General features: G+C 38.8%; 4 protein-coding genes across 11 annotated transcripts; 3 read left to right on the plus strand and 1 right to left on the minus strand.

The window, feature by feature from the left end:
• Positions 1–1,359: 1,359 nt before the first annotated feature.
• Positions 1,360–1,812, plus strand: LOC140777418 (uncharacterized). Its single transcript, XM_073121511.1, has one exon. The coding sequence runs from the start codon at positions 1,360–1,362 to the stop codon at positions 1,810–1,812; it is 453 nt and encodes a 150-aa protein (XP_072977612.1).
• LOC140777417 (polyadenylate-binding protein-interacting protein 7-like) lies at positions 1,698–8,530 on the plus strand. 6 transcript variants are annotated; one of them, XM_073121507.1, is made up of 6 exons: positions 1,698–1,837; positions 4,908–5,756; positions 6,803–7,211; positions 7,317–7,387; positions 7,460–7,584; positions 8,058–8,530. In XM_073121507.1, the coding sequence occupies exons 2-6, from the start codon at positions 4,992–4,994 to the stop codon at positions 8,356–8,358; spliced, it is 1,671 nt and encodes a 556-aa protein (XP_072977608.1). In that variant the 5' UTR covers positions 1,698–1,837; positions 4,908–4,991; the 3' UTR covers positions 8,359–8,530. The 6 variants fall into 6 exon arrangements, with proteins under 6 accessions (XP_072977608.1, XP_072977607.1, XP_072977606.1 ...); XM_073121506.1 differs by lacking the exon at positions 1,698–1,837 and adding an exon at positions 3,122–3,465; XM_073121505.1 differs by lacking the exon at positions 1,698–1,837 and adding an exon at positions 3,122–3,458.
• A 1,477-nt stretch (positions 8,531–10,007) lies between these two features.
• On the minus strand, positions 10,008–16,128 carry LOC140779452 (uncharacterized). 3 transcript variants are annotated; one of them, XM_073124515.1, is made up of 11 exons: positions 15,841–16,128; positions 15,126–15,410; positions 14,245–14,337; positions 13,988–14,089; positions 13,542–13,801; positions 12,966–13,097; positions 12,741–12,857; positions 12,239–12,391; positions 11,345–11,559; positions 11,086–11,239; positions 10,008–10,379 (listed from the first exon to the last, which is right to left on the minus strand). In XM_073124515.1, the coding sequence occupies exons 2-11, from the start codon at positions 15,370–15,372 to the stop codon at positions 10,161–10,163; spliced, it is 1,692 nt and encodes a 563-aa protein (XP_072980616.1). In that variant the 5' UTR covers positions 15,373–15,410; positions 15,841–16,128; the 3' UTR covers positions 10,008–10,160. The 3 variants fall into 3 exon arrangements, with proteins under 3 accessions (XP_072980616.1, XP_072980618.1, XP_072980617.1); XM_073124517.1 differs by having other exon boundaries at positions 15,762–16,128; XM_073124516.1 differs by lacking the exon at positions 15,841–16,128 and adding an exon at positions 15,685–15,825.
• Positions 16,129–20,097: 3,969 nt separating this feature from the next.
• On the plus strand, positions 20,098–23,862 carry LOC140778911 (probable nucleoside diphosphate kinase 5). The gene is made up of 5 exons (XM_073123812.1): positions 20,098–20,334; positions 20,680–20,904; positions 21,918–22,025; positions 22,829–22,938; positions 23,220–23,862. Exons 1-5 carry the CDS (start codon positions 20,252–20,254, stop codon positions 23,243–23,245), a joined length of 552 nt encoding a protein of 183 aa, XP_072979913.1. The 5' UTR covers positions 20,098–20,251; the 3' UTR covers positions 23,246–23,862.
• The last annotated feature ends 888 nt before the right edge of the window (positions 23,863–24,750 follow it).

Below are 24,750 nucleotides of genomic sequence, written 5' to 3' on the forward strand. Positions count from 1 at the left end.
GCAGCGACGAAAACCCTCCGAGTCCTTCCAAAAACGCATTCATGGTGCTACTGAAGATATAGCCGAAGAACCTGGTCTGAGCCACACAGCTAATGGTGCTCCGATAGTGACACCTGTACATGTACCATATAACGTAGAATACGACTACTCGAATCTTCCCCTGTTCACCAACATGTCACATGATGCCCGTAAAGCACAAGAACATGCGCCACTTACCAGGTGGCTCACTGCGAGCTTCACTGGGCCAAGTCTTCGCATCCTCTCGCAGAGAAGAGGAGATGCGACAAAACCCAAATATTCTTCCTTTTGTGTTTATTTTGCTGTAAAAATTGATTCCATTTTTAACTCCCCCTCAATGTTTCACTTTCACTAATTATCAAATAGAATTACTAATTCTCGTCCATCCTTTTTTTTTTCTTTCTAAGAAGTAGGTTTTCCTCAAAATTAGAAAAAATCAATTTAGAATTAAGTATTTTAAGAAGTTGCCGTCTAGAAAATAGGCACTAAAGAAGAATTTAAAATTATTTACATTATAATTTTTAATAAAATTGAGGAAGAGAGATTTATTATATATTTAAATAGTTTTAGAAGTTGTATCCATAAACTTTTTTTCTTTTCTGAAAGTGTGAAAGTAGTGCGATAATTAAGGAACGGTCAAAATATAATGAAGTCTTCATTATATTAGCAGCCTAGCTGTAAACAATATACATTACTAGGCAGACTAATACATTCGTGTTATGAGCCTTTAAGAATTCGAGTACAGCAATGTCGAACTCGCAGAAACAAAGTTGTACGCTATCTGGGTGGGATCGCGAGCCAGTTACGGCTTGATCTCTCTCTCTCTCTCTCTCTCTCTCTCTCTCGAGTGTATGACAGCTGGCTGAGAAAGACAAAGGACCCCATCCAATTCCAGCTCATAACGATGACAAATACCATTGGTGGTGGCCAAATCGGCTTCCTACCCGACGACACGTGTCCAATCATTTGCTGCGTTATGAAAAGGCTAGGAGGCCCCAGATCTATCCGTTCCTATATGGACCAATAGAAACAGAGCTGGGATTATAAATAGGTGAGTAAAGAAGTAAAGAGGAAGGAGCCGAAGTCTTCGGAGGCAAATAGCTCCCGCGCGCGATTAGGGTCTCGTCTCGGCGATCGTGAGATGATACGCGCCGGAGACGACGCTCCTGGAAGCGCGAAGACGGCGGTAACTTTCGAGAAAGCGGAGCAGCACGCCTCCGCCTACGCCGTGTGGGAGAAAGAGAGGTAACCTTACCAGCCGCCGCCTCGGATCGTACAGTGAGATCCGTTTGGAACCCGAGTTCTCGGTCTCGAGAGAGCATCCTAAGGTATCCCAGGGCGATGTCGGCGAAGTCGGGTGGGCAGATCGAGGTCGAGTCGGAGTCGGCGAGGTGCGCGTGCTGCGATTTGACGGAGGAGTGCACGCCGGAGTACATCTCGAAGGTGCGGGAGACGCATCAGGGCCGTTGGATCTGCGGGCTTTGCGATGAAGCGATCAAGGACGAGATCTACCGGTCGAGGAGGGCGATCTCCACGGAGGAGGCGATCGATCGTCACATGAGCTTTTCCAGGAGCTTCCGGTCAGCATCGCCGCCGTCGAACGCGTCGGAGAGGTTGATCGCTGCCGTGAGCCGGCTCCTTCGCCGGAGCCTCGACTCGCCGCGGGAGGCGAGGTCGACTCCCACGACCCCTCGCATGGATGTAGCCGCGGAGAGCAGCGCCGCCGCCGCCGGAAGCCATCGCGGGAGCGAACTCCCGCGATCTGAGAGTTGCTTCTCTGCTTTTGCTCGCTGAACTCCAGGGGAGAATCCCGTAAGAGGTGAGTAAATGGGCGAGAAATAGCAAGGGAAGAGAAATTTCCAATAGCGGTTTAGTTCATTAATTCTTCATTAAATTACTCTCGTAGGTTCCTCTTTACTCTCTAGTTAGTTCGTCATAAAAGTTTAGCAAGAAGGAAGATTCTCGTTCTCGCTAATCTTGAAAGGCATAGAAATGTTCTGCCGTTAATTGTTTTATTGAGATTAATGTGTTGAAAAGTTTTCATTATATCACCGTGCTTGATGCTCTTGATATTATCAATTAATCTGCTAAAACGAAGCAAGCTTCGTCAAACAAGTTCCATAGCACCACGCTCTCTCAACTCGTTCAATTTTGGTTAGATAAGTCCTACATAGATCATAGATCAACATTATGGAAGATCGATAGACATCATAAAGGATACGGAAGCCAACCGAAGACGAGCACGAACCGTACTGAGAAAGGAAAACTTCAAAGTAGCGTAACCATCAAAAGGACGCAATCTTTTAACCTCATGCTGACATGCATGCACGTCCGAAACCTCTCAAACTCTTCATGAACAGTGGCTCCCCCCTATCTCATGAAGTTTATAGTTTCTTCGAGAGGCTCTTCCATGTAGTTGATGTTGAATTGGCGTGTTCCTAGCTATAAAATTGCGTTATTATTGAATGCCCGGGTGTAATGAAAAGGAAAAGGTAGATGTAAAACTAATCTTTTTTTTATTTTTTATTTTGAGGCATAATTTTGCTACTTACAGCTCACTTGCTGTTAATGATATCTTAGACTAGTTCTGAAAAATTAAATATTTGGTCATTCAGTGATGTCACGATTACACTTTATATGACATAAAAAATAAAATATATTTTATATTAAATGATCAAATATACTCTGTCTAATGGAACAAAGAATTGAAATGATAGTTAATAAAATAGTATTTCTAAAGAGTAAAATACTAATTAAATTTTATTAATTAAATGGAAGATAAAAGAAAATAAAAATATTAAGTTGAAGTAAGTTGCCCTAAAAACCATTCTTATAGGTCACTTCTACTACTACTACTACTACAACTAACAACAGCCATGACTTGGCAAAGCATGGTTAATGGTAGGAATAGATCTAATATTATTCCAAGCGCGATTGTTTTTAGGAATTGCCATAGGCATTCATATTCCAATTTTCTATCTATACAATAAAGAGAGCAACTTAGATAAAATTATGTTAGATTATCTTATAAAATATTTTGAGAGTATTTGTGCGCGTAGCATTACTCTTAGAAAAGTTTATTATATATCCCAACATCTCGCAGAGTCGTCCTTCGACGCTCGAGGAGTCAAATCGACACGGAGGGGGGAGACGCGTCGGGGCTTAGTAGGCAGGAGGCCAAGGGTTGTATCTTTTTCTTCGTAGGAGTACTATTTGCCGTGGTCGAAGTCGTAAAGGCGAGTAAAATATTTTCTTTAGGGTTTTGAGAGCTCTCTCGAAGCCTTCGACATAAGCAGTAGTCTGGAAAAGCTAGATCTTTAGTGGTAATAGTAGAAACAGCAGAAGGCAGTGGCTTTAATTCGTCCTTCTTGCTTTCGTCTTCGCCTCGTAAACAATGGATCGATTTCCTTCCACCTATCCTTTGATCGATCGCCGGAAAGGTTAGAGGTCTCTCGCTAATTTTAGATCTCGATCTTAGTGTCTTGTTTTCGTCCTGATTCAGGTGATTTCTGTCATATAGAACTTACATGATGAAATTTCGAGCTTTGGTTTGATCTACTTCTTTTGTTGATTATTTATTTAGTTATATATATGTATGTGATTTGGAGTTTAGATTAGTGGAATTCTTATTTTGTTCGCATCGTAGGGATTGGGTTTTATTGGCCTTTTAGGTTTTCACTGTGCAAGTTTTTTTTTATTTTTTCTTCTCTCTCGGCGAGTTAGTAAGTCCATATTTTGGAAAGGAAGGAAGCAAAAGTTAGAAGAAAAGTTTTTTTATTTATTTTTAATCTATCGCTTCTATAGATTATGGCGCTTCTGCCTATGGTCGGCAAGGAACTTGAAACACCTGAATTAACTTCAATTATCTTTATAATCTTTCTTCTGTACTCGACCACCACTTACGAGGTTTTGAAAAACCATAGGTGGTAGACGGGCTGGCAAGGAATGAAATGTCTAATGCCTATGCGGTTGAAGTATTAGCCTTAGGACAGGCATCTAGAAGTCCAGGCAAATGAAATATAATAACCCAAGAAAATAATGGGTAATAGATGTCTAGTATTAATGCATGAAACTGAAAATTGAAGAATTATCTGTTAACTGAAAACGTCTACAGTTAAGAATCTTATATAGGAAAACGTCATATAGGTGCTAATACGGAGACTAGGTGATGCCTACTTAGTTTTTGGTGGATTCTACTATAACCTATGGGAGGGGAGGAGAATATCCAGTCACAGTGATAGGAGGGGTATCCTGCTGCTCCATGGAGTCAATGGCTGTTTGCTGCAGGAGGTTATAGCGGCAGAGGGGAGGAGGGAATACAGAGGGGATGTGTATGACAGCTGGAGGAAGACAGGAATGGTGGCCTTGCAGCTGTGGGAGTAGGGGGAGAAGGCAGGGAAGTGAGGGGGCAGCCAGCTGTTGTAGGAGGATATTATTACTAGAATGGAAGTTTCTGTTAGGGATAGAAATTTTTAACCCACACGATTTCGATTTTGGTTCAATTATTTGATACTGAGAAAAGGATTTCCATAGCTCCTTTGGGATATTTTTTCTGCGGATTTCAGGATCTAATGGAATGCCATGATGGCCATGGCATCTGGTGTAATATATGGGTCCTGATTCTTGATATCAAACATGATGAATTTGAGAATTTTTTGCAGTGGATTACAGGATGTTCTTTTCGTTGTTCACTGTCATTTTCTTAATGATGATTCTGAGATCATACTAGTTTAGCTATATATAATTAATATCGATTGGAGATAAAAGTATTCTGCTGCTAGGCTTTAATTCAGGTGTTAACAGAGTGATTTGATGATGTTTCAAATTTTTTGTCAAAATCCTTGAATTTATACCTTGCATATTTGTTAATTTCTTATAGTTATTTGCAGGTTTGGGATAAAATCCTTGATGAGAATTCCCTTTTTACTACAAGGATATGCACGTAGCATGATAGTTTTATACTTAAAAGAGGAATGAGTTTGTCCACCACAGGTTTCCCGCACAGGGAGTGTCTGAAGAACTTAACAAACAAGGTTACAACTCTAAATCCCAATGCAGCAGAATTTGTTCCTTCAGCACTTCGAGCATCCTTTGGGAATGGCAGGAGTCCATATCTAACCAGGCCAGATATTCATTATCTTTCTGGAGAAGCTGTCTCCTCTCAATCAAAGTGCTCTATATCCAATAAGTCAGATGATGAAATACGTGAGTTTTGGGATTGCCAACTTCCTGATGATATTACTCCTGATTTCAAGTTGATGGAGAAAGATGACCAATCACCAGGGCAGCTGACACTTGCTGGTTTGTCATTACATGATGTTGAAACATCCGAATTTTCTGCAGCAGCAGTCAGCCACTTCCTAAGTGCATCACAGGAAATATCTCTTCAAGATCCTGATGGTCTCATTTCGAGTGAAGAAATGTGGTATTCTGGTCCATGCTATGGTGAAAATCAGTCATCTTCTGCTTTTTTAACATCAGCGACAAACAACTGGGGCCACGAGCTGGGTGATGATGATTTGTGTTATATCAATGGAAAGGAGGAAAACCAGTATAGTGGTGAGTACGATGCTCACAACTTTTCCAAAGAACTTGCTTCTTCAGAGGATGCTGTTGTCGAATCTGTGCAGTATTTGATGTCACAGTTTCCTGGTTTTTCTGCTGAAAGCCTTGTGGATGTGTATTATGCAAATGATTGTGACTTGAAACTGACCATCGAAATTCTCACTCAACTTGAGGTAATTTTTCAGATATGTTGGTATATACTTCTGTACTACTAGTCAAGAAAACCCAGAGTTTGGCAAGGCAATTATGTGTATTTAGAAGTGGTATTCACAATCGCGGTTCCCTCAAGCAAAGGAACACCACCTGCATAATATATTAGGATTTTATTTTATGAAGCGCCATCTTAGATAAAAGATTCAGATGATCATAATATTGAATATGTAACATAAAATTTTCAAGGAAAAGAAAAGATGGTAATAGAAGCCATGAGATGCAATAATTTAAAATGGTAATAGAACAGTTGAACCTGGAAGAATAGAAAGCATGGCCAGAGCAACATTATGGAGAAATGATAAGTAGTAACATACTCTCATATAGGAGTGAAGGACCCGCCCAGCTGATTGCTTAGGCCAATGGCTGCTTCTATCCCTTGTGATAGCGATATAGTGGATTCTGGCTCAGATTTGTCTGCCATGAGCTTTTGGATTTATTAGAGAAAGCTTTTGCACAGGGTCTCACTTGTCAAGCTAGTGCAGATGCCACTGACTTTGTTTTTTTGGTAAAGTTGGTAGGGTACAAGTCTTGTATAGTTGTATGTCCCAGGCATCTGCATAAGAACTTTTGGAAGGTCCATCTCAAAATTCTGTAGATCATACTTTAAGTCTTATCAATTACCATCTAATTTTCCTGTACTTCTGAATTACTGTATTGATCCCTCTCTGGCATTTGGTAGCATCTTTGCCTTGTTTCAAATCAGAGAAGTGTGGTTTTCTTTGCCAAATCAAATGTGCCTTCTCTCCTTGCCAAAAGATCTCATCTTTCAAGATTCCCAGTTGATATTTCTTTAGATAATTGGAAGTTGAAAAATGCTTGTAACTGTTGCTTGCTTATCTGCTCTATTGCTGACTTCATATTCTTGGGGGAAAGGTTGTGTTGATGATAGTGGTGGTTGTCGTGGTGCTAATGAATGATGAAGATAAGTTTGAATTGTGTTAGTTGCAACATAATGCAGATCTTGATGTGGTGCTTTAATGTATCTTGATTTTACTTGTGCATGAAGACGCAAGTTGATGGAAGGTTCTATCAGGATCCAGACTTGAAAGCTTCAACTGCTCCAAGCCTTAGCATGCTGGACTTCCCTGAACTTCTCACAGTGGAGGCTCAAAATGGTTTGTCAAAGTACATTCCAGAAGATGTTCAAGGAGCTAGTAATGAATATAGTTCCTCCACTCCATTTAGTGGTGCTATTAATTTGGCTTCAGCTGTTTGTAAACTCGCTTCCAGGGACTCTGGTAGTTTCAAGATTGAGAAGAAAGGTGCTGAAAATTGCAGTGTTGGTTCAAGTACAAGTTCACAAGTTTTAACCAAACAATACGATCTTAATAGCAAATTGGTTGCTGGAAATAAGTTGCAAGGTGTTAGTTCTGCATGGGATGCTTTGGTCTGGCTTGAGACCGGTGAAGCAGTGGGTAATACTCTTGGTTATCTTTCTAGACTTCTCAAAAAATTATTTCTTGTTCCTCTGTTTGAGACCTCTTCTCTTAAAATGTGAAGCTGATTTCTGTATTTGACAGCAAATATGTATTCAGTATCAAGGGAAGAAGCTCGCGATTTTGCATGCCTTCGAAATGCATTCTTTGAACAAGTAAGAACTTATTCGTGGGGTTCATCATGTTCTTTGGTTTTGGTAATACTAGTTACAAGTGATTCTTGACAGGCAGGACAGGCCTATCTGACTGGTAACAAAGCTTTAGCAAAGCAGCTCAGTGCCAAAGGGCAGTTTTACAATATGCAGATGAAAGCAGCTCATGGGAAAGTTAGGGAAGCCATATTTCGACAAAGGTCCATTATCTTTTGACTGATAATTTTCATAACCTATCTAGGGAAGCCATATATCAACAAAGGTCCATTATCTTTTAACTGCTAATTTTCATAGCCTATTCCTTCATTGTTGTGAAATCTCTGAAGTACATGAGCAATCGAGTTTTGGAATGCAAGTCATTAAGAGATAGTACTGTAGAACCTGTAACCATGTGGTTGCTAATTTCATGAATGTAGTCATCACAAATCTTCCTTTTTTTTTGAGAAAATAGAAGGTGAATCTTAAGAATATTCTCTGGTAATAAACCATATCTAGCAAGATACAAGCAAAAGTCATTTTTTTCCTTACTTATCAGGATGGACTATAATCATTGGAAACTTGTTTGCAAGTTCTTTTAAGTTGATGTCTGGGCTCGCTACATTGGATAGATCCAATCATATCATCATACTCAAGGAGCGTGTTCTAACATTTTTTTCTGCTTTCTTTTTGGCAGAAATCCTGGAACTTCTGACCTTCAGGGATATGGCCAAGGGCAAGATTGCTTGATTGACTTGCATGGTCTTCATGTGAGTGAAGCAATCCATATTCTAAAGCATGAACTGAGTATCCTGAGGAGCACTGCGAGATCTGCCAGGCAGCGACTTAAAGTCATGATATGCGTTGGTACTGGCCACCATTCCAAGGGTTCACGTACTCCTGCAAGATTGCCAATTGCCGTTGAGCAGTTCCTTGTGGAAGAGGGCCTTCACTATACCCAGCCTCAACCAGGACTGCTCCGCGTTGTGATATACTAATTAACCTGTTAGATAAACAGTAGGGATAAAAGAAGGGGCACAGGAATTCTTGTATGTGTAACGGAGGAAGAGAAATAGAGTCTCTAACAGTAAATGATCATGTAATACTATATGTAATGACATCTTAGCATTTTGTAAAGCTTCAGGCAGCAGGTCATACTCTCATTCTCTATGACTATTCTTTTTGAACGGTGTCCTGTTGTGATTATTGAAGTTCATTCCTCAATCTCACACTACGCGAGTCTCTTAAACCAGCATATGCCTGATCGTGTATTGTGATTTGTTTTCATAATTTGTTGCAATTCACACTCAGTTGATCAGATAATGCTTTCCTTATTAGCTTCTTATTGCTATCTTCTCTTGCAAAAGTAACGATATACTAATTGAAGGGAGCATGATTTACTGCTGGCAACTTTAGGGCAAGAGGGGCTTTACATTTGTTGAACTAGGACACTATACCTAGAACTGAGGGGTTCCAGCTTTCAGAAACCTGATTGCTAAATTTGCTTTGTTTGATGATGCATTTTGGGTTCCATTATGACCGGAAAATATGGATATCTCAATCAACGGGCCAACAAGCCAAACTTGGCTCTTCATGGGTTTGAAGAGCTATTTGGATAGCTGCCAAAAACACGTGTGCTGCACTAAACATTATATTAGTAATGGTAACACTAAACACTGTTAATGTGATTAATGTCCCCCTGGATTAGGGAGGTGCCTAACAATCGAGTAAATAACACTATGTTTGGTACCTTGGTGGTGACTCAGGCATTTGGATGATATGCAAAAAGTTAGGATTAAAGTTTCTTTTAGGGCCACAAGAGAAATACAGATATCACAGCTTGACAAGCTCTTATTATGGCTAAAGAGTTCCATGACCAAAGAGAGGACCAATATAAGGCCCTTAAGGCGAAACCTTGATGAGGCTATTGATCCTTGGATGGACCTGCAGGAATTGCCAATGTTGGCCGAAACAATACAGGCAACTTGACATTCATCAGTGTCAGTCCTGTTTTGGTTTCAACTCTGGAGACTGAGACCTTAGCCCTTAAATGTCTCTCTTGCGGCTCAACAACTCTTCAACATGTTATCTTTGGAGGAGATTCCAACATCCCTATTACTGCAATCTCTGGCTTGGAATATCCAGCTTAGAATATCAGAACCTTATACATCACTGCTTATTTTTTAAGACTGGCTTTCAGTCTTATAAATTTATTCATACCTACATAGAATGTAACCCGGCAACAAATTGGGTTACCCATTTTGATAGGTTTAGGCATTTTTAAACTTAGGAGAACATTCTACTCTTACTCCTGGGATAAATTGTACCCTCCTATTTAATGCTTCTGGTGTTAAAACTCAGCCGTGCCTGATCAATAAATAGCTGGTGTCTCATCTCTCTTTTTATCCAAAAAATAATTTACTGGATTTTCCCTTGGACTACGGGCGATCGATTGCCTCCAATTATTTGATACGCTGATATGCTTTTAATGTTTGATTGAGAAGCTGTGTTGGCCTTAACCAAATGGTAAATCACCAAGTTACTTTGGGAGGTTTTGAATTGTTATCTATGTAACATGGTTAATGTATCTTCGTGATGCAGCAGATGAGCCCGTATTCTCGACAACAATGCAGAAGAATTTCGCTGATTCTATAAAAGATAACACCTCGCTACTCAATTTGCTGTTGCTTGTAATTATTTGCATTAGTTTATTATACATGTACAAGAAAGTTTTACATTGGTTTTCTAAAAATTTAAAATCCAAACACAGGTTCACCAATCGCTATTTAGGATGTTGCTGTCATGCTCTGACCAATAGCTCATAAACGTTGCAATTAGTCTCCACATTGAGCCGCTTCAAGGCCTCAAAGCTCCTGCGGCTTCCCAGGAAATCAATTCTCTTGAATGATACAAAACCTTGTTCTATTGCTTCTGTGCTAGCATATAGGGAGCGGAGTCGATCAGCATGTCTTGAATCAGTGTGAATGGCAACCTCTGTTTCATTTGCAGACATGTTTTCCTGAAGAGTAGCAAAGTGAAAAAGAATTTACCCACTATATATTAATCCTAGTATTCATGAGGAGAATCAGACCCATAAGCTCTGTCATGGATCGTTAGAATTTAACACTAGGCTACAGTGGTGGCCTAAGGAAGCAACTCAATAGAATAATTAGCATATAGCATGACAACTACAAAAACTAAAAGAAATATTGAATAAAATAATTACTAACTAGGTTCTTCTGGGTATCAGAACTACTGCAACTTAAAGATGCAACTTTCTATCAGTAATCCTGGTCCATATACTCGACCAGCTAATTATTTCGTGCATGGTGGGGCAATATCTTTGATAAGAATATCTGCAAGCTGAGGAGAATGCAGGAACTCCAAGTTCTGACTTCAACAAGAATAAATCAGTTGTCAAAAGTATATTCTTCCCAGGATGTGCAGAAAACACGGTTGGTACATATAGAAGCATGAGTACAGACTATAGGCTGACCTAACAGAGAGCACTGGGCCAATGGTAGAATCAACTGCTAGTTGCCTATATATGTACTATTACCTGAATGTGCCAAACCATATGTCATAACTATCACTTGTTAACCTTGTGAAAGCAGCATATTTGATTAAATAGTGAATGAAGAATATGAGATTCTAAAGAGCTCAAAGTTCCCATGTTAATGATGTGCTATAGTTGCTACTGTAAGGGATAGAGTATCATACTATACCTGGTAAAAGTTGTAGATATGATCCAGCACCTGTATACACGTAAACCCACTATTGCTAAAGAATGTTTTTGAGCAAGGCCCCAGTTCACCAAAGCGATCAACCGGAAAGAGAATAGTGAGGAAGTGGTTCTTAAATATCAGTTCCCTCTTCTCACTGTAAAACACAAGATTGACAGTGCGGACATTACTAACAACTCAAGATATCCAATGACAGAAATTATGAAAATGGAAAATGTGACAGAAAATTCATTACAAGTACCTTTCTCTAAGCGGACGAGAGAAGTTCTCAAATGATGGTTCAGAATCCTTTCCATCTCCTCTTGCATCAAAAAAAGGAGTTTGTTGCTCACTAGCATCTTCTGACCAGGAGGAGTCCGTATAAATACATGCAGATGAAGTTGGCTCAGATATTGACCAACAGATGGAATTCAACAAGCTGGCTGGAGTGATTGGACTGATTGGAATTTGACATGACTGACTTCCAACAAACAAAAAAGGATCACAATAACTATAAATCCGCCAAAATTGTTTCCTTGCAAGTTTAATGAAACAAAATGCACATGACTTATATGCAAACATTGCAAAATCATAAAATTAGCACAGGCAAATATTGGGGGTTTCCATACAGAATCCACAAGTTGGATATGTCAAGTGTGTGAATGGAAAAAGGATTATGAACAAATACACAAAGTACTGAAATCTTGCGATTCTTGATTGTTTTCTGAGACTTTCATTGCAGCTGATACTAAAATGGTTTCATTGTTGAACATACAAGTAACATTCTTAAAGAAAATCAGAAGATATATAAGAAATGAAAAGGTGGCAAGATGAACGCCCACCAAATGAAAGATTTGAGGGTGAAGGATTCACAAACAATGTGCAGGAAAGTTTTCCCTGGAAATTATGTCCAGTTAACAAATAAATAAGTTATTATACAACTACAATTACCAATCAAGAAACATGTATCAAATACTTAAAGGTACAGCATTTGCACCATAACTATGAACTCATGTATAGAAGGATAATGTCTGATAAACTTATAACTGAGAAAGCAAGACAGTCTTCTCAGTTATGTACTATATAATATAGGCATAACAACAATATGCTCTGCAAGTAAATTAAAATAATCAAATGGATGTCAACCACTGCTTACTTGCATACGGCGACAACGACGACCTCTGACACCCAATTTTGCTAAATCAATTAATTTCTGCCTCTCTTCAAGGTTTTCTTTATTTCCTCCATACATTGATGGAGATCTCTTAGAATTTAAAGCGACCGGACAGAAACTTCCATCTTTTGCATTCTGAAAGAAGTACACACTCAGGTAAAACTAACTTCACGTGTAAAAGAAGAGCAGTGTCAAGTAGCTGCAGGGAGTCAGAAAAGTAAATTGGTAATAAAATCAAATTATACATGTGACCAAACAATATTTGTCATGGACTTCTTAATTTAACATCCGACCAGCAAAGCTGACAATGTCAGTATGACATGGACCATATATTAGTCCATCATCACTTATCCAGGCTACACTCCATATCAGTTCCGAGTCTTTTGAGAACATGCGATGACTAATGAATACATCCAGAAAGCGATAATTTTCCTAATTGTAAGAAGCATTAATCTACATATAGATGAATATAGCTGCTAAATACCTCTTTAGAGATTTGAGCATCCTCAAGAATCATGGCAACCTGTCTAGCCAGGTCTGAAGAAAGATGCATGAGTCGTTGCAAGAATTTCTCCTTTACTGTTTTCAGAACCCAGAGAGGCTGGGGCAAAAACCAAAATACAACAGCTTGAAGCTATATTACTCAACAAAGAAAATGAACAACTGCCTTCAGCTAAAGACCTAAGAGATAATATACAGAATTACTTACAGTTACAAGGTTGTTGGTGTGCCCTATGTATCTTTGGATTGAAGGACCTTCACAAACAACATAACTTGCATGACAACCAATAAACCAGTGATCCAACAAATTTGCACCTTCTCTACTAACTGCATCAACAATCTGCAAACATAGTCATTTCAAATAAACCAAAAATCAACAAATTCAAGAGTAATTAAATAATAATAATTAAAAACAATAAATCACATTTTAATGGATAAGCTGAAACTTTTATGAAGATAATGGCCCATTACCTAAACAGTCGACATGAATTAGCAATTTCTATGGTAAGAGATGGGAAACTCATTTCAACCTATTTTGGTTTTAAGGTGAACTTCCTCAAGAGATAGAATTCAGGAGAAAATAATAATAATAAAACTTATGAAGGCCTAAAAGATAGAAAATCTCAACATAAATGAGATATTTCCAAATAAAATGCTCCTCCACTGCAAGATTAATTAGAAGAATCTACTTTCTTCATCATGTGTGCATGACTTTCATTTGGGATAAAAATTAATTTCACTTGGCAATCGGCTCTGTTATGAAAATAATTCATATAAGTCATACCTTCTTCCTCATTTCGCCTGAAATGTTTGAATCAATATAGAGTACATCATTGGAAAAAAAATATCCATCCTTGCTGTTTTCTCCAGAAGACTGTAGCTGATTTTGCCTAGTCAGGTCCGAAGACTTGCCATCCCCAAAGGTAATTAGTGGAAGACATGAATTTTCATTCCCAGGAATGTCAACCAGTCGGTTAAACTCCCCTAGTGGTAACCCGTTGTCTCCAGTACTTTTTACGCTATACAAAGATTCGCTTAATCTCACTGTAGCAGAGAATCCACAAAAACATACATTAAAAGAGGAACAGCTAGAACGTTAAGAATTTTAATATTCTTTTTCTGATACGCAACAGATATTATTGTAGTGATATTCTACTTTACAACATGAGGTAAACCAAAATATAAAGAGATTAAGGTAGCTAAACCAGGATTAATGAAAGTAATGCTCACCGTTTCTCCTCACACTGTCAACAAACCAACCCAATGTAACAACTAAGAGGCCACTCCTTGGTCCATGCTTAAGTGCATGTTCATATTTGCGTCCTCCAAAGCTGTAAAAAGTGTTAAGGGAAAAAATATCTAACATTTCCATCATGTTACTGCATTATTTACCAATAGAAATAGAAAAATGCTAGGATGATGTATAAGATGATGAGCAAAACAGTTAAGGAAAAAGAAGGAATAAGAAAGTGTCAGACTAAAGGATATCTGTACCACAAGATGAGTGCACTTAGGATGCAAGTTTGCACTGTACTGCCCCCCTAGTCTCTCAGTCGCAGCCATGACTTGATTTCTTGCTTCTGTCATGTGAAGAGGTCTTTTGAGTAATGAATGACATATGAAGAGTCATCATGATATATAAACGGGCATTATGACATGTGGAGTGTAACACAGTAACACTACAAAGTTGAAGAATTTCTAAGCTCAAGTTGGAGAAGCTCCAAAACCAAAAGTTACGAAAAAAGAAGCTTGATGATAATAACCCAACAGAGCTGCAGCAGAACAAAAATGCAATTCATGCTTATACTTCTCAAATATTTAGGGTGATTCCAATAGAACTTGGAATCATACAAGATTAACTAATTATGCCCAACATACTACTAATAACCTTGCAATAGTCTTTCCATTAAATTATTTATTTCATGTCTATGTTGAATCTTCCGGTGTAGTATACTCGTATCGTTCAGTCACATTGCAGGCAGGCCACTGTTAAGAAGGAAGGGCTATCATGCCCTTCCTCAATACTTATATCCAAGCTACTTCTGCTCATCCATAGTATCGAGTTGAACAGACTGTAAGTAAGACTAATACCTCTTTAATTTAACAGGTTTTTCTTTCTTTCTTTAAATGTCACTCCTAAGCATCACCATTTTCAAAGCCAAAAAGGCTCCATAATATACTGCTACTGTTTAGTTACTGCAACCTAGGAGCAGCTCCCTGGTAATTTGCACAGTTAAGCCAAAGATCATTCCCAGATTATATCCAACAATTGAATTATAAAATTAACATTTGATTGCAATCAAAATAATAATAAGAAAGAAAAGGCAACAAGAAAAAAGAATATATGTGTGGTGAGATCTACAAGTACCTTTGGATAACCCTGTGACGCATATCACCAGACCAGCGAATGGCCCACCAGCCTGGGGAACAGTAGGCTCCAGTAGGACCGAAGAAGAAGCCGATGACATCGTCTCGGCGGATCTCAAATTACAAAATGATGAAAGAGAGGTCCCAACAAAGAGCCTTGAGCAGCCCTTGCTACTGACCACCTCCACTCTACCGCCGGCCATAACTATACCACTCTCCTTCCCAACATGGGCCAAGGGTTTCAACATGGCGCGTGACTGGAACCATACTATCTCAGCAGAGACACCTAAGAAAGTTAAACTCTCAGTATTATTCCGGAGCAGATTAAATCGCTGTTCGCTAAACTACCAAACGTCGCCATTAAATTCCTAACGAAACTCAACAATTGAGTACGATTAATTGGAAAAACAATAACTTTTTGAGAAAGAGAACTTGCACACACACAAAAAAAAAAGGATTCAAGGGGATCTAAGAATTCAAATTCGAAACTCCCGCCGAAGAATTGAAGACCAAATCTATTACAAAAACGATTCTGATTCATAAAACTGAGGAAACCATGCCTTCTTTGCAGAGAAGCCAGTTCTCGTTCAACAGAGTAAACTTCCAAATTGCATCAGAAATGTCAAGAACCACTCACATATCCTCCTCAGAAAACTCCAGCTCCCCAAATTCCATCAGTAAAACACAGTAAAAGAATCGCCCCAGAAGCAAATTACCTATCCGATTGCAGTACCCAATGGCTCCAAGAGAGGATAAGAAGGTCAGTAGATCGTGGGGCTAATGATTTCGAGCAACGAGGGGGGAGATCTGGGGAGGATTGGGTCAATGGAGAAAAGTTTTTGGGGGTTGGATGTGGTGTTGCTTTCGAGGAATAAAGGCGTTTCGTCGACAGACGGGAAGGTGATAGCCTGATAGGTTAGAGAGAGTGGACTACTAATCTACTACTCCCCACTCGCGGCTGCAGCGGAAGAGGAGACGAGAAGAAAGAAACCCCCCTCCCTTCCCTTCCCTTCCCTTCCCTGGTATCAAATTGGGCTACCGCATATACGCGGCGATATTTATAAATGCCACCGTTGTTCTCGTTTATTTTCGAGTTAATGCCATTGCGTCTCGTCGTCGGTTAGTGTAACCCACGTAGATGGAGCTAAGATCGCATTAATTAAATTAACGGATTTCGAATGCGTTAGAAGTGGAAAGCATTTTTCTGAATTAATATTAGATTAGGTGAACAAGGCTGAGTTCTAGCAAATGACATTATTCAAGTTTAATTTATTTAATATCGAGTCTATAACAGAAGTCATAGATTTAATCCCCCAAATAGAGGTTTAGATATGATATTTAATAAAAATAATTTAATTAAAAATATTATATGCGTTTTTTTTGTGTGAAAGAATTAGTCAACTTATCGAATTACTATATATTATAATAAGTTAGCTTCTTTATTTAACTTATATTTAGCGTATAGCGTCTCTCCTGAAAAGTTAGCAAATTCGTGCTAGTTTTGAGGGCGACATTGCCATTTCACAAGCTTTTAACTTATTCTTGCAGTTTGATGTCATTTTCCGTGGCGTTAAAGCAAAGCCTTCGATAAACTAACGGCGGTTGACCCGATAGCGACGGACTCCTTAAAATTGTCTCTCTTTTTCTGCAAGAGAATTTATTGCATTCCAGATTCTAGTTCCACTAGCGGCTGCTACGCTTCGAGTCCCATGTGGGAGACTCACATGCAACTGCACCGAAGCGTCACACTTGAATGCGAAGGGAATTAAGGGACCATTAAGTTGAGCACTAAATCTACGAATTAAGATGTGACCTTAATGGGACGGCTAACCTCCACGTGCAATCCTGTACGTTGGAATAGTCTGCAGAGAAGAATATTAGCCGTCCGTTCTGCGAATCTATTCTTTAGAGGAAGTAAAGCAGTGCTCATCTTTTTAGCACGTGGCTTGCACGGGACCATGTCCTTCTATGCCAATTGTCTCTCTGAAGTCTGAATGTAAAGTCGTGAAACAAAGTCACTGGCCATGCAAATGGTTAAATGGCTACTTAAAATAATGATTAGCAGTTAAAACTGTGAACTAATCGATTGTCTACTATGGGTTGCCAAATTTATATCTTAATTACACTTCCCAAAGTTTTGGGCTGCACTTTTCAAGACCTCAAGCTTCTCTCATTCTAGTTACCAGATGTTCTTTATACGAAGAGTATATTCGACTTTTAGTTCCATGCATGGATAGGGTTACTTTTACCTTTTGACCAAGAATGCATGCCTTGTTCTTCTAATTAACTCACTAAAGGAAGAACCTGAATAGTAATTAATACCATAACATCGTTCTGATCCACGAGGAAGGACTTAAAAAGTTTGATCATGTCATCATTTATATCTGACAAAGGTTGTGTTAAATCCCTGCCACGAGCTTCCAGTCGTTGGAGAGCGAGAAAAAAGGCGAAGAAATCCTCCTTATAACGAGAGACTCGGTTACATTGGTCATAAAGCTCAAGAGGTATATAGAAGTAATGGAATATAAGACTTTGGAATTTGGATGGGTGGTCGTAATCAATCCCACCGACTATATCTTATGTCAGGGTCGATGCTTTTCATGAATAGGATAAAGGGAACCAACAAAACTAGTGCACATAGAACTAGGGGTGGCAAAATTTGACCCGACCTGATAACCCTACACGATAACCCGGCATTTAATCGGGTTTGGGTTTGGTATAATCAGGTTCGGGTCATAAACGGGTCAACCCGTCTAACCCGTTTAATAAACGGGTCGTGTTCGGGTTTATACAACTGACCCGTTTTGACCCGTTTGACCCGTTTAATTATACGGGTCGGGTCTAGTTGGGTCGGGTTAACCCGCCAACCCGTTTATATATATATATATATATATATAATATATAACCTAACCCTCTCTCTCAAATATATATATATACATATATATATATACCTAACCGGCTAACCCTCCCCACTCTCCACTCCAGCCGCCTCTGCCTTTCCAAATATTTGCCCCCATCTCTAATCTCTCTCTCCAGCGGCGATCGTCTGCCACCGTGTCTCCGCCTGCCGCCTCCCGCATCTCCGCCTGCCTCCTGCCGTCTCCACTCCGCGTCTCCCGTACCTCCCGCGTCTCCGCCTGCCATCTGCACTCCCCATCTCCTGCATCTCCGCCTGCCGTCTCCTCTCTCTGTCTCCACCTACCGCCCACCACCGAGTCTCTCCCTGTCTTCGCTTTTCACGGTGCTGCAGTCTCCGCCTGCCGCCCCCGCTCCCTTTCTCCGCTTGCCGTGTCTCCTCTCCTCCTCTCCCTGTCTTCGCTTTTTGCGGTGCTGCAGTCTTCGCCTGCCGCCGTGCTGCAATCTCCGCCTGCCGCCCCCGCTCTTTCTCCGCTTGGCGCAACCGTCTGCCGCGGTGCCTCCGTCCTTGTATCTGCTTGCCACGGTGCCTCCATCCCCTTCCCCGTCTCCGCCTGCCCTCCTCTCCTCTCTTTGATGTGTTCACTCTCCTCCAATCGCCTCTCCGTCCCTAGCTGCACCGACCACCTCGTCTTCCTTGGCAGATCCGGAGCTCGCGCCATGGGAGCCAGCTCCTAGAGCCTTGCCTCCACCGCTGCTGCTTTGTCAACACCAACGTTGAAGCTTGAGACATTTGAATTTATTTTTACTAAATTTTCCTACAATATTGTAAATTATGCTGGATTTGTGTAAATTTGTGATAGTTTATCTCTGCGGCCTGCGGGTGATGTATTACGCCGATTAACTCTAAACGGGTTAAATGGATGTAAATTTAAATGGGTTGTATTTACGGGTTAAACAGATGGTTAAATGAGTTGAATAAAAAATATAATATATTATTAAACGGGTTAAACGGGTTATATAAAAAATATAATTTATTTATTAAATGGGTTATACGGGTCGTGTCGTGTTACCCGTTTAATAAACGGGTCGTGTTCGTGTTTAGAAAAATTGACCCGTTTATTAAACGGGTCGTGTTCGTGTTAGTACTATCTTAACCCGACCCGAACCCGGCTAACCCGACCCGATTGCCACCCCTACATAGAACGGATGAAAGAGGAGCACTTTGCTAGTACTCTACTGGTGATGGTGAACAGCTAACAGTGGGGGCACGCTATAATGGCGTGGTATGATCTCCTTTTCACCTAAAATTTGGGTACTTTTGAATCGAAACGAAAGAAGGGCAAACTACAAGTATAAGGAGTTTTTGACAGAACTAGCCCTGTTGCAAAATATATTTAACAGAATAGATTAACATCAATTTATTTATCAAATAGGGTTCAATTTATTATATTTCTAATAAAAATACTGAACTGAATAGCGTTTCTTTCTTAGACAAGAACTTCGAACTGTTAAGCATTTTTTGTCTAATCCTAAAACACTGATTTATTCAATATTTTATATGTATAAAATTTTTAACTTAGTCTTTCAGTAATTTAGGAAAAAAAATTATACAGCAATAATAACTCCTAACGTAAGGAATCAAGTGAAATATTTCTAACAATTTATGAGGTTATTATATACTAAAATAAGTTTAGAGAATCATTATAAAAAAATGATAGTTAAAGGGGTAAAAAGAAATTATGCCTTTAAGAAAATATCAAATAAGTTTTATATCTTCATTTTTTTTTCTCCTTTTATTTGCCTTAATACACAAAAGATAAAAAATAATTTTTAGAGAATCGAAAATTAATCATGTGATAATTATGTGATGTTTTTTATTATTTTTTTAAGGAACAACTAGCAACAAAAGTATTTTAAAGATTTTATGTAAATATTAGGGTCTGTGTTATGAAAAATAAATAAATAAAGTTCATGTAAAAATGAACAATAGTTTGGAAGTTTCAGGTGCATTAGTCTTTAAGAAAATAGGAATAAACTTTTCCATAGATTTGCTTGGATTATCTACTTAAGCCGAGTCCGACTCATGCAAGCTTACTGGCTGCTATATACTGGAACCTAAAACTCATATGTCGTTGCCGGGTCGGATTCGCACTACACTTCCTAAAGAGCCTAATTCGGATCCGCTCAAATCTCGACCGTCGCCCAAGCAGCGGACGTGTGACCTCCTTCGCGTGTTCCGGAGGATCTGTGGTTCCCGCCTCGCCGGAGATGGGAGGGATCTCGGTGTCCTCGCCTTCCCTCCTCCTCCTCTTCCTCTTCCTCCTCTCACTCCTCTCCATCCTTATCTCGAGGTAAGCAGTAAGCCAGTTTAAGGTTTCTTCTAATCTCCTTTCTTCCCCTCCTGAAAACCCTTGGGGTTTCTACCCTGATGTCGAACAAATTCCGAAGCATTTATAGAAACTTGTAAGTTTAATGTGATGCTTGATTGTCGTAAGTTACTCCTATTCTAACCTGTTGGTTCTAAAAAATTTGAAGGTGCTTTGATACGTGATACCCTTGTTGTATATAATGCAACAATCTGGCTGGTTGAGTTTATTTCTGTATTATCCTAATAGCATCAGTTTAATGTACAATATACTGTGCTTGTGTTTGATGATTATACTTACGAGAGATAGGGACTTTCGTGGGAGATTCAGGTCTCAAATCTATGGGGCTGTTGAGAAGGAGAAAACTTTGGCTATGATAAAACCAGATGGCTTGCTTGGTAATTACACAAATAAAATAAAGAACGTTATTTTGGAATCTGGATTTAATATCGTCAGAGAGACGACGGTTCATCTTGATGTGGAACAAGCGACACTCTTTTATGCTGAACATTCAGAAAAGAAGTTTTTTCAGAGCCTGGTTAAGTACATGACAAGGTATGTTTGTTTTTGAAGTGATTACTTTATCTTTTATTGGAATTAATCTTTCCATACATGGCATTTGAGTTGTTTCTAAAGAAAATTTTACATTTACATACTGGAAGCTGAAAATAAAGGAAATGGAATGTCTTCCAGAATGAGCTAAGATTGGTTGTTAACTTGGTGGCCACGGACATTGGGCAATAGCCAAGGCAGGATGTTGTGGCATTTTACATTCTCATCTAGGAGATATGAAGTTATTTATCGCCAACAATTCTAGTATATGTTAAAAATGAATTTGATGATAGGCCGCTATTTTGTTATTATACTTGGTTGAAAACTCCCAACCAGGGAATTTGCGCACAATAATTTGGTTGAATTTTCTATACTCAAAATATGGCCTACATTGACTGTCGATCTTTTCAGTGACCATGTCTAGAGTATTTTTTTCCTCATACTATGATTTTAAGATGAACTCTAATAATTTATTCTTTTTGGTTCTGAGATTTAGTTACCAAAATGAACACATGCATTATGTCTTCTATTTCTTTTATTTTGTTGTCCTTCAGTTGTTTTGGAGTTCTGTTTCTTTCTTTATTTTGACGTAGTACATTTCCTGTTGGTTTATAAACTCTCGTGTTATCTCTTATATCCTTGTCTTGCTGGAATTGTGGTGTGCATATATCATCAGTAACTATTTTGGATTTCTGATTTCCTTAAGTCCTCATGTTTGATTAATTTAAATGATAATCTGGACACTTCATCAATGAATACTATATGTGTCATTTTTTACTGGATAGTATACTTATTTTTGCAGTTTTTCCAACTTGCTTTCCATGAAATTATCAGCTCTATCTGGTTCCAAGGCATCCTTTTTTAGTTGCAATGGTGCGTGGCTTAGTGAAGTATCTCCTATGCTGGACTCAAATGAACCTTAGACACTTGGATGTTATAAAGTTCCCTTCTGTGTTATCTATCTTCTTCTAATAAAGGCGATGTGCCTGTTACTAACTAATTTTTTTGATATTTAGTGGCCCAGTTTTTATTATGGTTCTGGAAAAATCTGATGCCATCGCACACTGGCGTTCTTTGATTGGACCAACTGATGCAAGAAAGGCAAAAATTTCTCATCCTAACAGGTTAGAAATTTCATTCTTTTTTTTGACAAATAGGGAAGGGTTTTTGATATTCACAGAGCAAAATACACTATCCGTGGAGCATTTTGAATAATGACAAGATATATACATGTCTATGTGCATGGACTTATGTGGTGTGCCTGACTGAATTTGCATGCCAAGATATATAATTTTGAATTGTTTATCTTGCTTTATGGTTGCAATTATCAGAGTCAAGGCATGTAAATAGATTATCAGTTCTGTTGACTTCCCAATGCAATAATAAGTCTCACACTCACCAGTTCTCTATATCCTTTAGAGAATATATTTTTAAGGTGATTTTCTCGATAGTGGCCTCAAATATCACTTGCTGCTTGTAGGACCATTTATTTCTGATGATTATATGTGACAGGTATTTCACAATTAGTCTGTAATTGTCTTGTATATATATATAGGCCTTCAAAATGTTGTAGATCTAATAAACAATTTTTTAGGATCTTTAGTTTTTGAGCTTAGGACATCGATATTTAAGTTATAAACACTTCCTTAAGCCTGCCAGATCTCCTATGGCAACTTTTAGGTTGTAAACTAAGCCTTTCTTTCTGACAAATATCTCACTTATGTTATAATGTTCACTATTCTGATTGTTACTTGGTCAAACCTTGTGTCTTATACGAGCTTGGCTGCTAACCTTTGTACCTTCTACATATTATAGCTTAATTGGGGATACTCGTAATTATATGCATAATATTGATAGAATCATCAATATATTCATCATGGCCTCTGCTATTAGTTTAATTGTGTGCACATTTCTGTTCGGTTTGCAGCATTAGAGCCATATGTGGGTTGGATTCTGAAAGAAATTGCGTTCACGGTTCAGACTCACCTCAATCTGCTGCCAGAGAAATTTCTTTTTTCTTTGGGGACATGCCACCCGGTTAGTCCTCCATTCTTTCAGTAGTGTTATCTTTTTAACACTTTTCTTTTGTTTGGTGCTTCTGTTTACGAGTATTTGTAAACTATTCAGAGAATTCTTGTTATATTAATCTATAAAAGTTTAACAATGAGCAGATGTTCTTGCAAATCTGCCTAGCATATTTCTTTTATCAGTGCATTCTTTACCTTTCTATCATATGGAATCTAGGACCTTTATATATATGTTATGACTGGATCATGAATTCCTTTTATGTTTATATGTGTACTTTCTTCATCATGCAGCTATTGTGAAGCATGATGAGCTTTAGAATACTCTTGCGAGGCACACAGTTTTCACACAAGCAGCTCTCTTCAGACTACAGATATTAGCAGCGTAGCTTATCTATTCTTCAATTTGTAAAGGGAACTCATACAGCTTTGTGTGGATGATGGCAATTCATAGACTTGTTACTTTAATATTCGTCCTGTAATCCATGAGATGGCCTTACATCATCAGACAAGGTTGAGGAAAATGGAAATATGAAGGTCAAGCAGGGTCAGATGGCTACTTGGTAAATGTATGAGCATCAGAACTTGCACAAAGTTTCCCTTTTTGAAGGTTATGCATTTTAAATATAATAGTTAGATATTGGTGCACTATTTTTAAGGTTCATTTCATACTCTTTTGCTCAAAATTTTGACGTCCAGCAACGGGATCTGTCAAGATTGTCTCATATGTAATGGTTTCAGCATAGTGAATCCTCCTTCCTGCATCAGCTCATCTGTAAAGTGTTATAAAAACAGGCATTGATGCTTTCCATTGATATGACTTGAAAGTGAATGTTGTCAATTTGATTTGAGCAGAAACTTACGACAGTCAAGTGATCTGCGAAGAATTTTTTTTGTGCAGAATAATGTGTCTGTTTGCCATCAAGGGTTTCTTTAGATATTACTGTCCACATTCTGTTTTCTCTAATAATAAAGTAGACAAACTTTACTATCATTTCTTCTCTTATGTAAAATGCTTTGTTCATTGAACAATTTCTATCTCCTTTTTTCCTATCTTGATGGCGCCACGACCCACAGCCCACAGCACCAACTTGCCTTGAATGATTCTTCTATGTTGGCACTTGGACGGAGAAATGTTGTTTGAAGTCTAGTTGCTGTCTGATTTTTGTTCGTTCCCTGCAATCAATACATCACTTTTTCCTTTCCATTATTTTTCTTTCCGGAGCTGGTCCTACTGCTTCGAGCCTTCGAGGCATCCTAGCTTAGAATCGAGACCTATAGCGACAGGTCTGTTTCTTGCTTTATTTCTTTGTGCATATAATTAATGAAAGTCATCACAGCTAAGAATCGTCTCCTATAGTGACAGGTTTGTTTCTTGCTTTATTTCTTCATGTATTTAAGTATTAATGAAACTTGCACCTCTCTAGATTGATATGGTAGTGGTTGAGATACGTAGTTGGTCGGTTTGAATTCTAACAAATGTTTGAAGTAAACTTGCCTAGATATTACTTGTTTGCTTTGAGTTTAGAGACTAATTTAGTTCAGTAATTAAATATTTTTTTAATTTTTATATCGAACTAAGTATTCTTTCCTAAGAAATGAGACCTGCTGTTTACTGTTCAATCGAGGTATCAAATCCAGCTAAGCTGGGGGTTAGAGTGGCCGACTTTCCTTGGTTATGTAGGAAAGGTTACTAAACTTTTCTAAAATTGTTGGTACGTTTCTACGGCATGCCACGTAAGATAATTGGTACGACCTGTTCTAATGTGTACGTGTCACGTAAACGTGCTGTCCGACAGATATTTATCCTCTCGGTCGCGTACGC

Source organism: Typha angustifolia, chromosome 15 (assembly GCF_048772165.1).
Source record: "Typha angustifolia cultivar Huaian chromosome 15, ASM4877216v1, whole genome shotgun sequence".
In the NCBI taxonomy this organism is placed as follows: domain Eukaryota; kingdom Viridiplantae; phylum Streptophyta; class Magnoliopsida; order Poales; family Typhaceae; genus Typha; species Typha angustifolia.

Excerpts from the sequence above, each read along its gene's own strand:
- LOC140777418 (XM_073121511.1), top strand. The coding sequence starts at position 1,360 with ATGTCGGCGAAGTCGGGTGGGCAGATCGAGGTCGAGTCGGAGTCGGCG.
- LOC140777417 (XM_073121507.1), top strand. The coding sequence starts at position 4,992 with ATGAGTTTGTCCACCACAGGTTTCCCGCACAGGGAGTGTCTGAAGAAC. Across the intron at positions 5,757-6,802 it reads AAATTCTCACTCAACTTGAG|ACGCAAGTTGATGGAAGGTT; the intron begins GTAATTTTTCAG and ends TTGTGCATGAAG. Across the intron at positions 7,212-7,316 it reads TGAGACCGGTGAAGCAGTGG|CAAATATGTATTCAGTATCA; the intron begins GTAATACTCTTG and ends TGTATTTGACAG.
- LOC140779452 (XM_073124515.1), bottom strand. The coding sequence starts at position 15,372 with ATGTTGAAACCCTTGGCCCATGTTGGGAAGGAGAGTGGTATAGTTATG. Across the intron at positions 14,338-15,125 it reads CGTCACAGGGTTATCCAAAG|AAGCAAGAAATCAAGTCATG; the intron begins GTACTTGTAGAT and ends TTCACATGACAG. Across the intron at positions 14,090-14,244 it reads CACTCATCTTGTGGTACAGA|GCTTTGGAGGACGCAAATAT; the intron begins TATCCTTTAGTC and ends ACACTTTTTACA.
- LOC140778911 (XM_073123812.1), top strand. The coding sequence starts at position 20,252 with ATGGGAGGGATCTCGGTGTCCTCGCCTTCCCTCCTCCTCCTCTTCCTC. Across the intron at positions 20,335-20,679 it reads CTCTCCATCCTTATCTCGAG|GTCTCAAATCTATGGGGCTG; the intron begins GTAAGCAGTAAG and ends TGGGAGATTCAG. Across the intron at positions 20,905-21,917 it reads CTGGTTAAGTACATGACAAG|TGGCCCAGTTTTTATTATGG; the intron begins GTATGTTTGTTT and ends TTTGATATTTAG.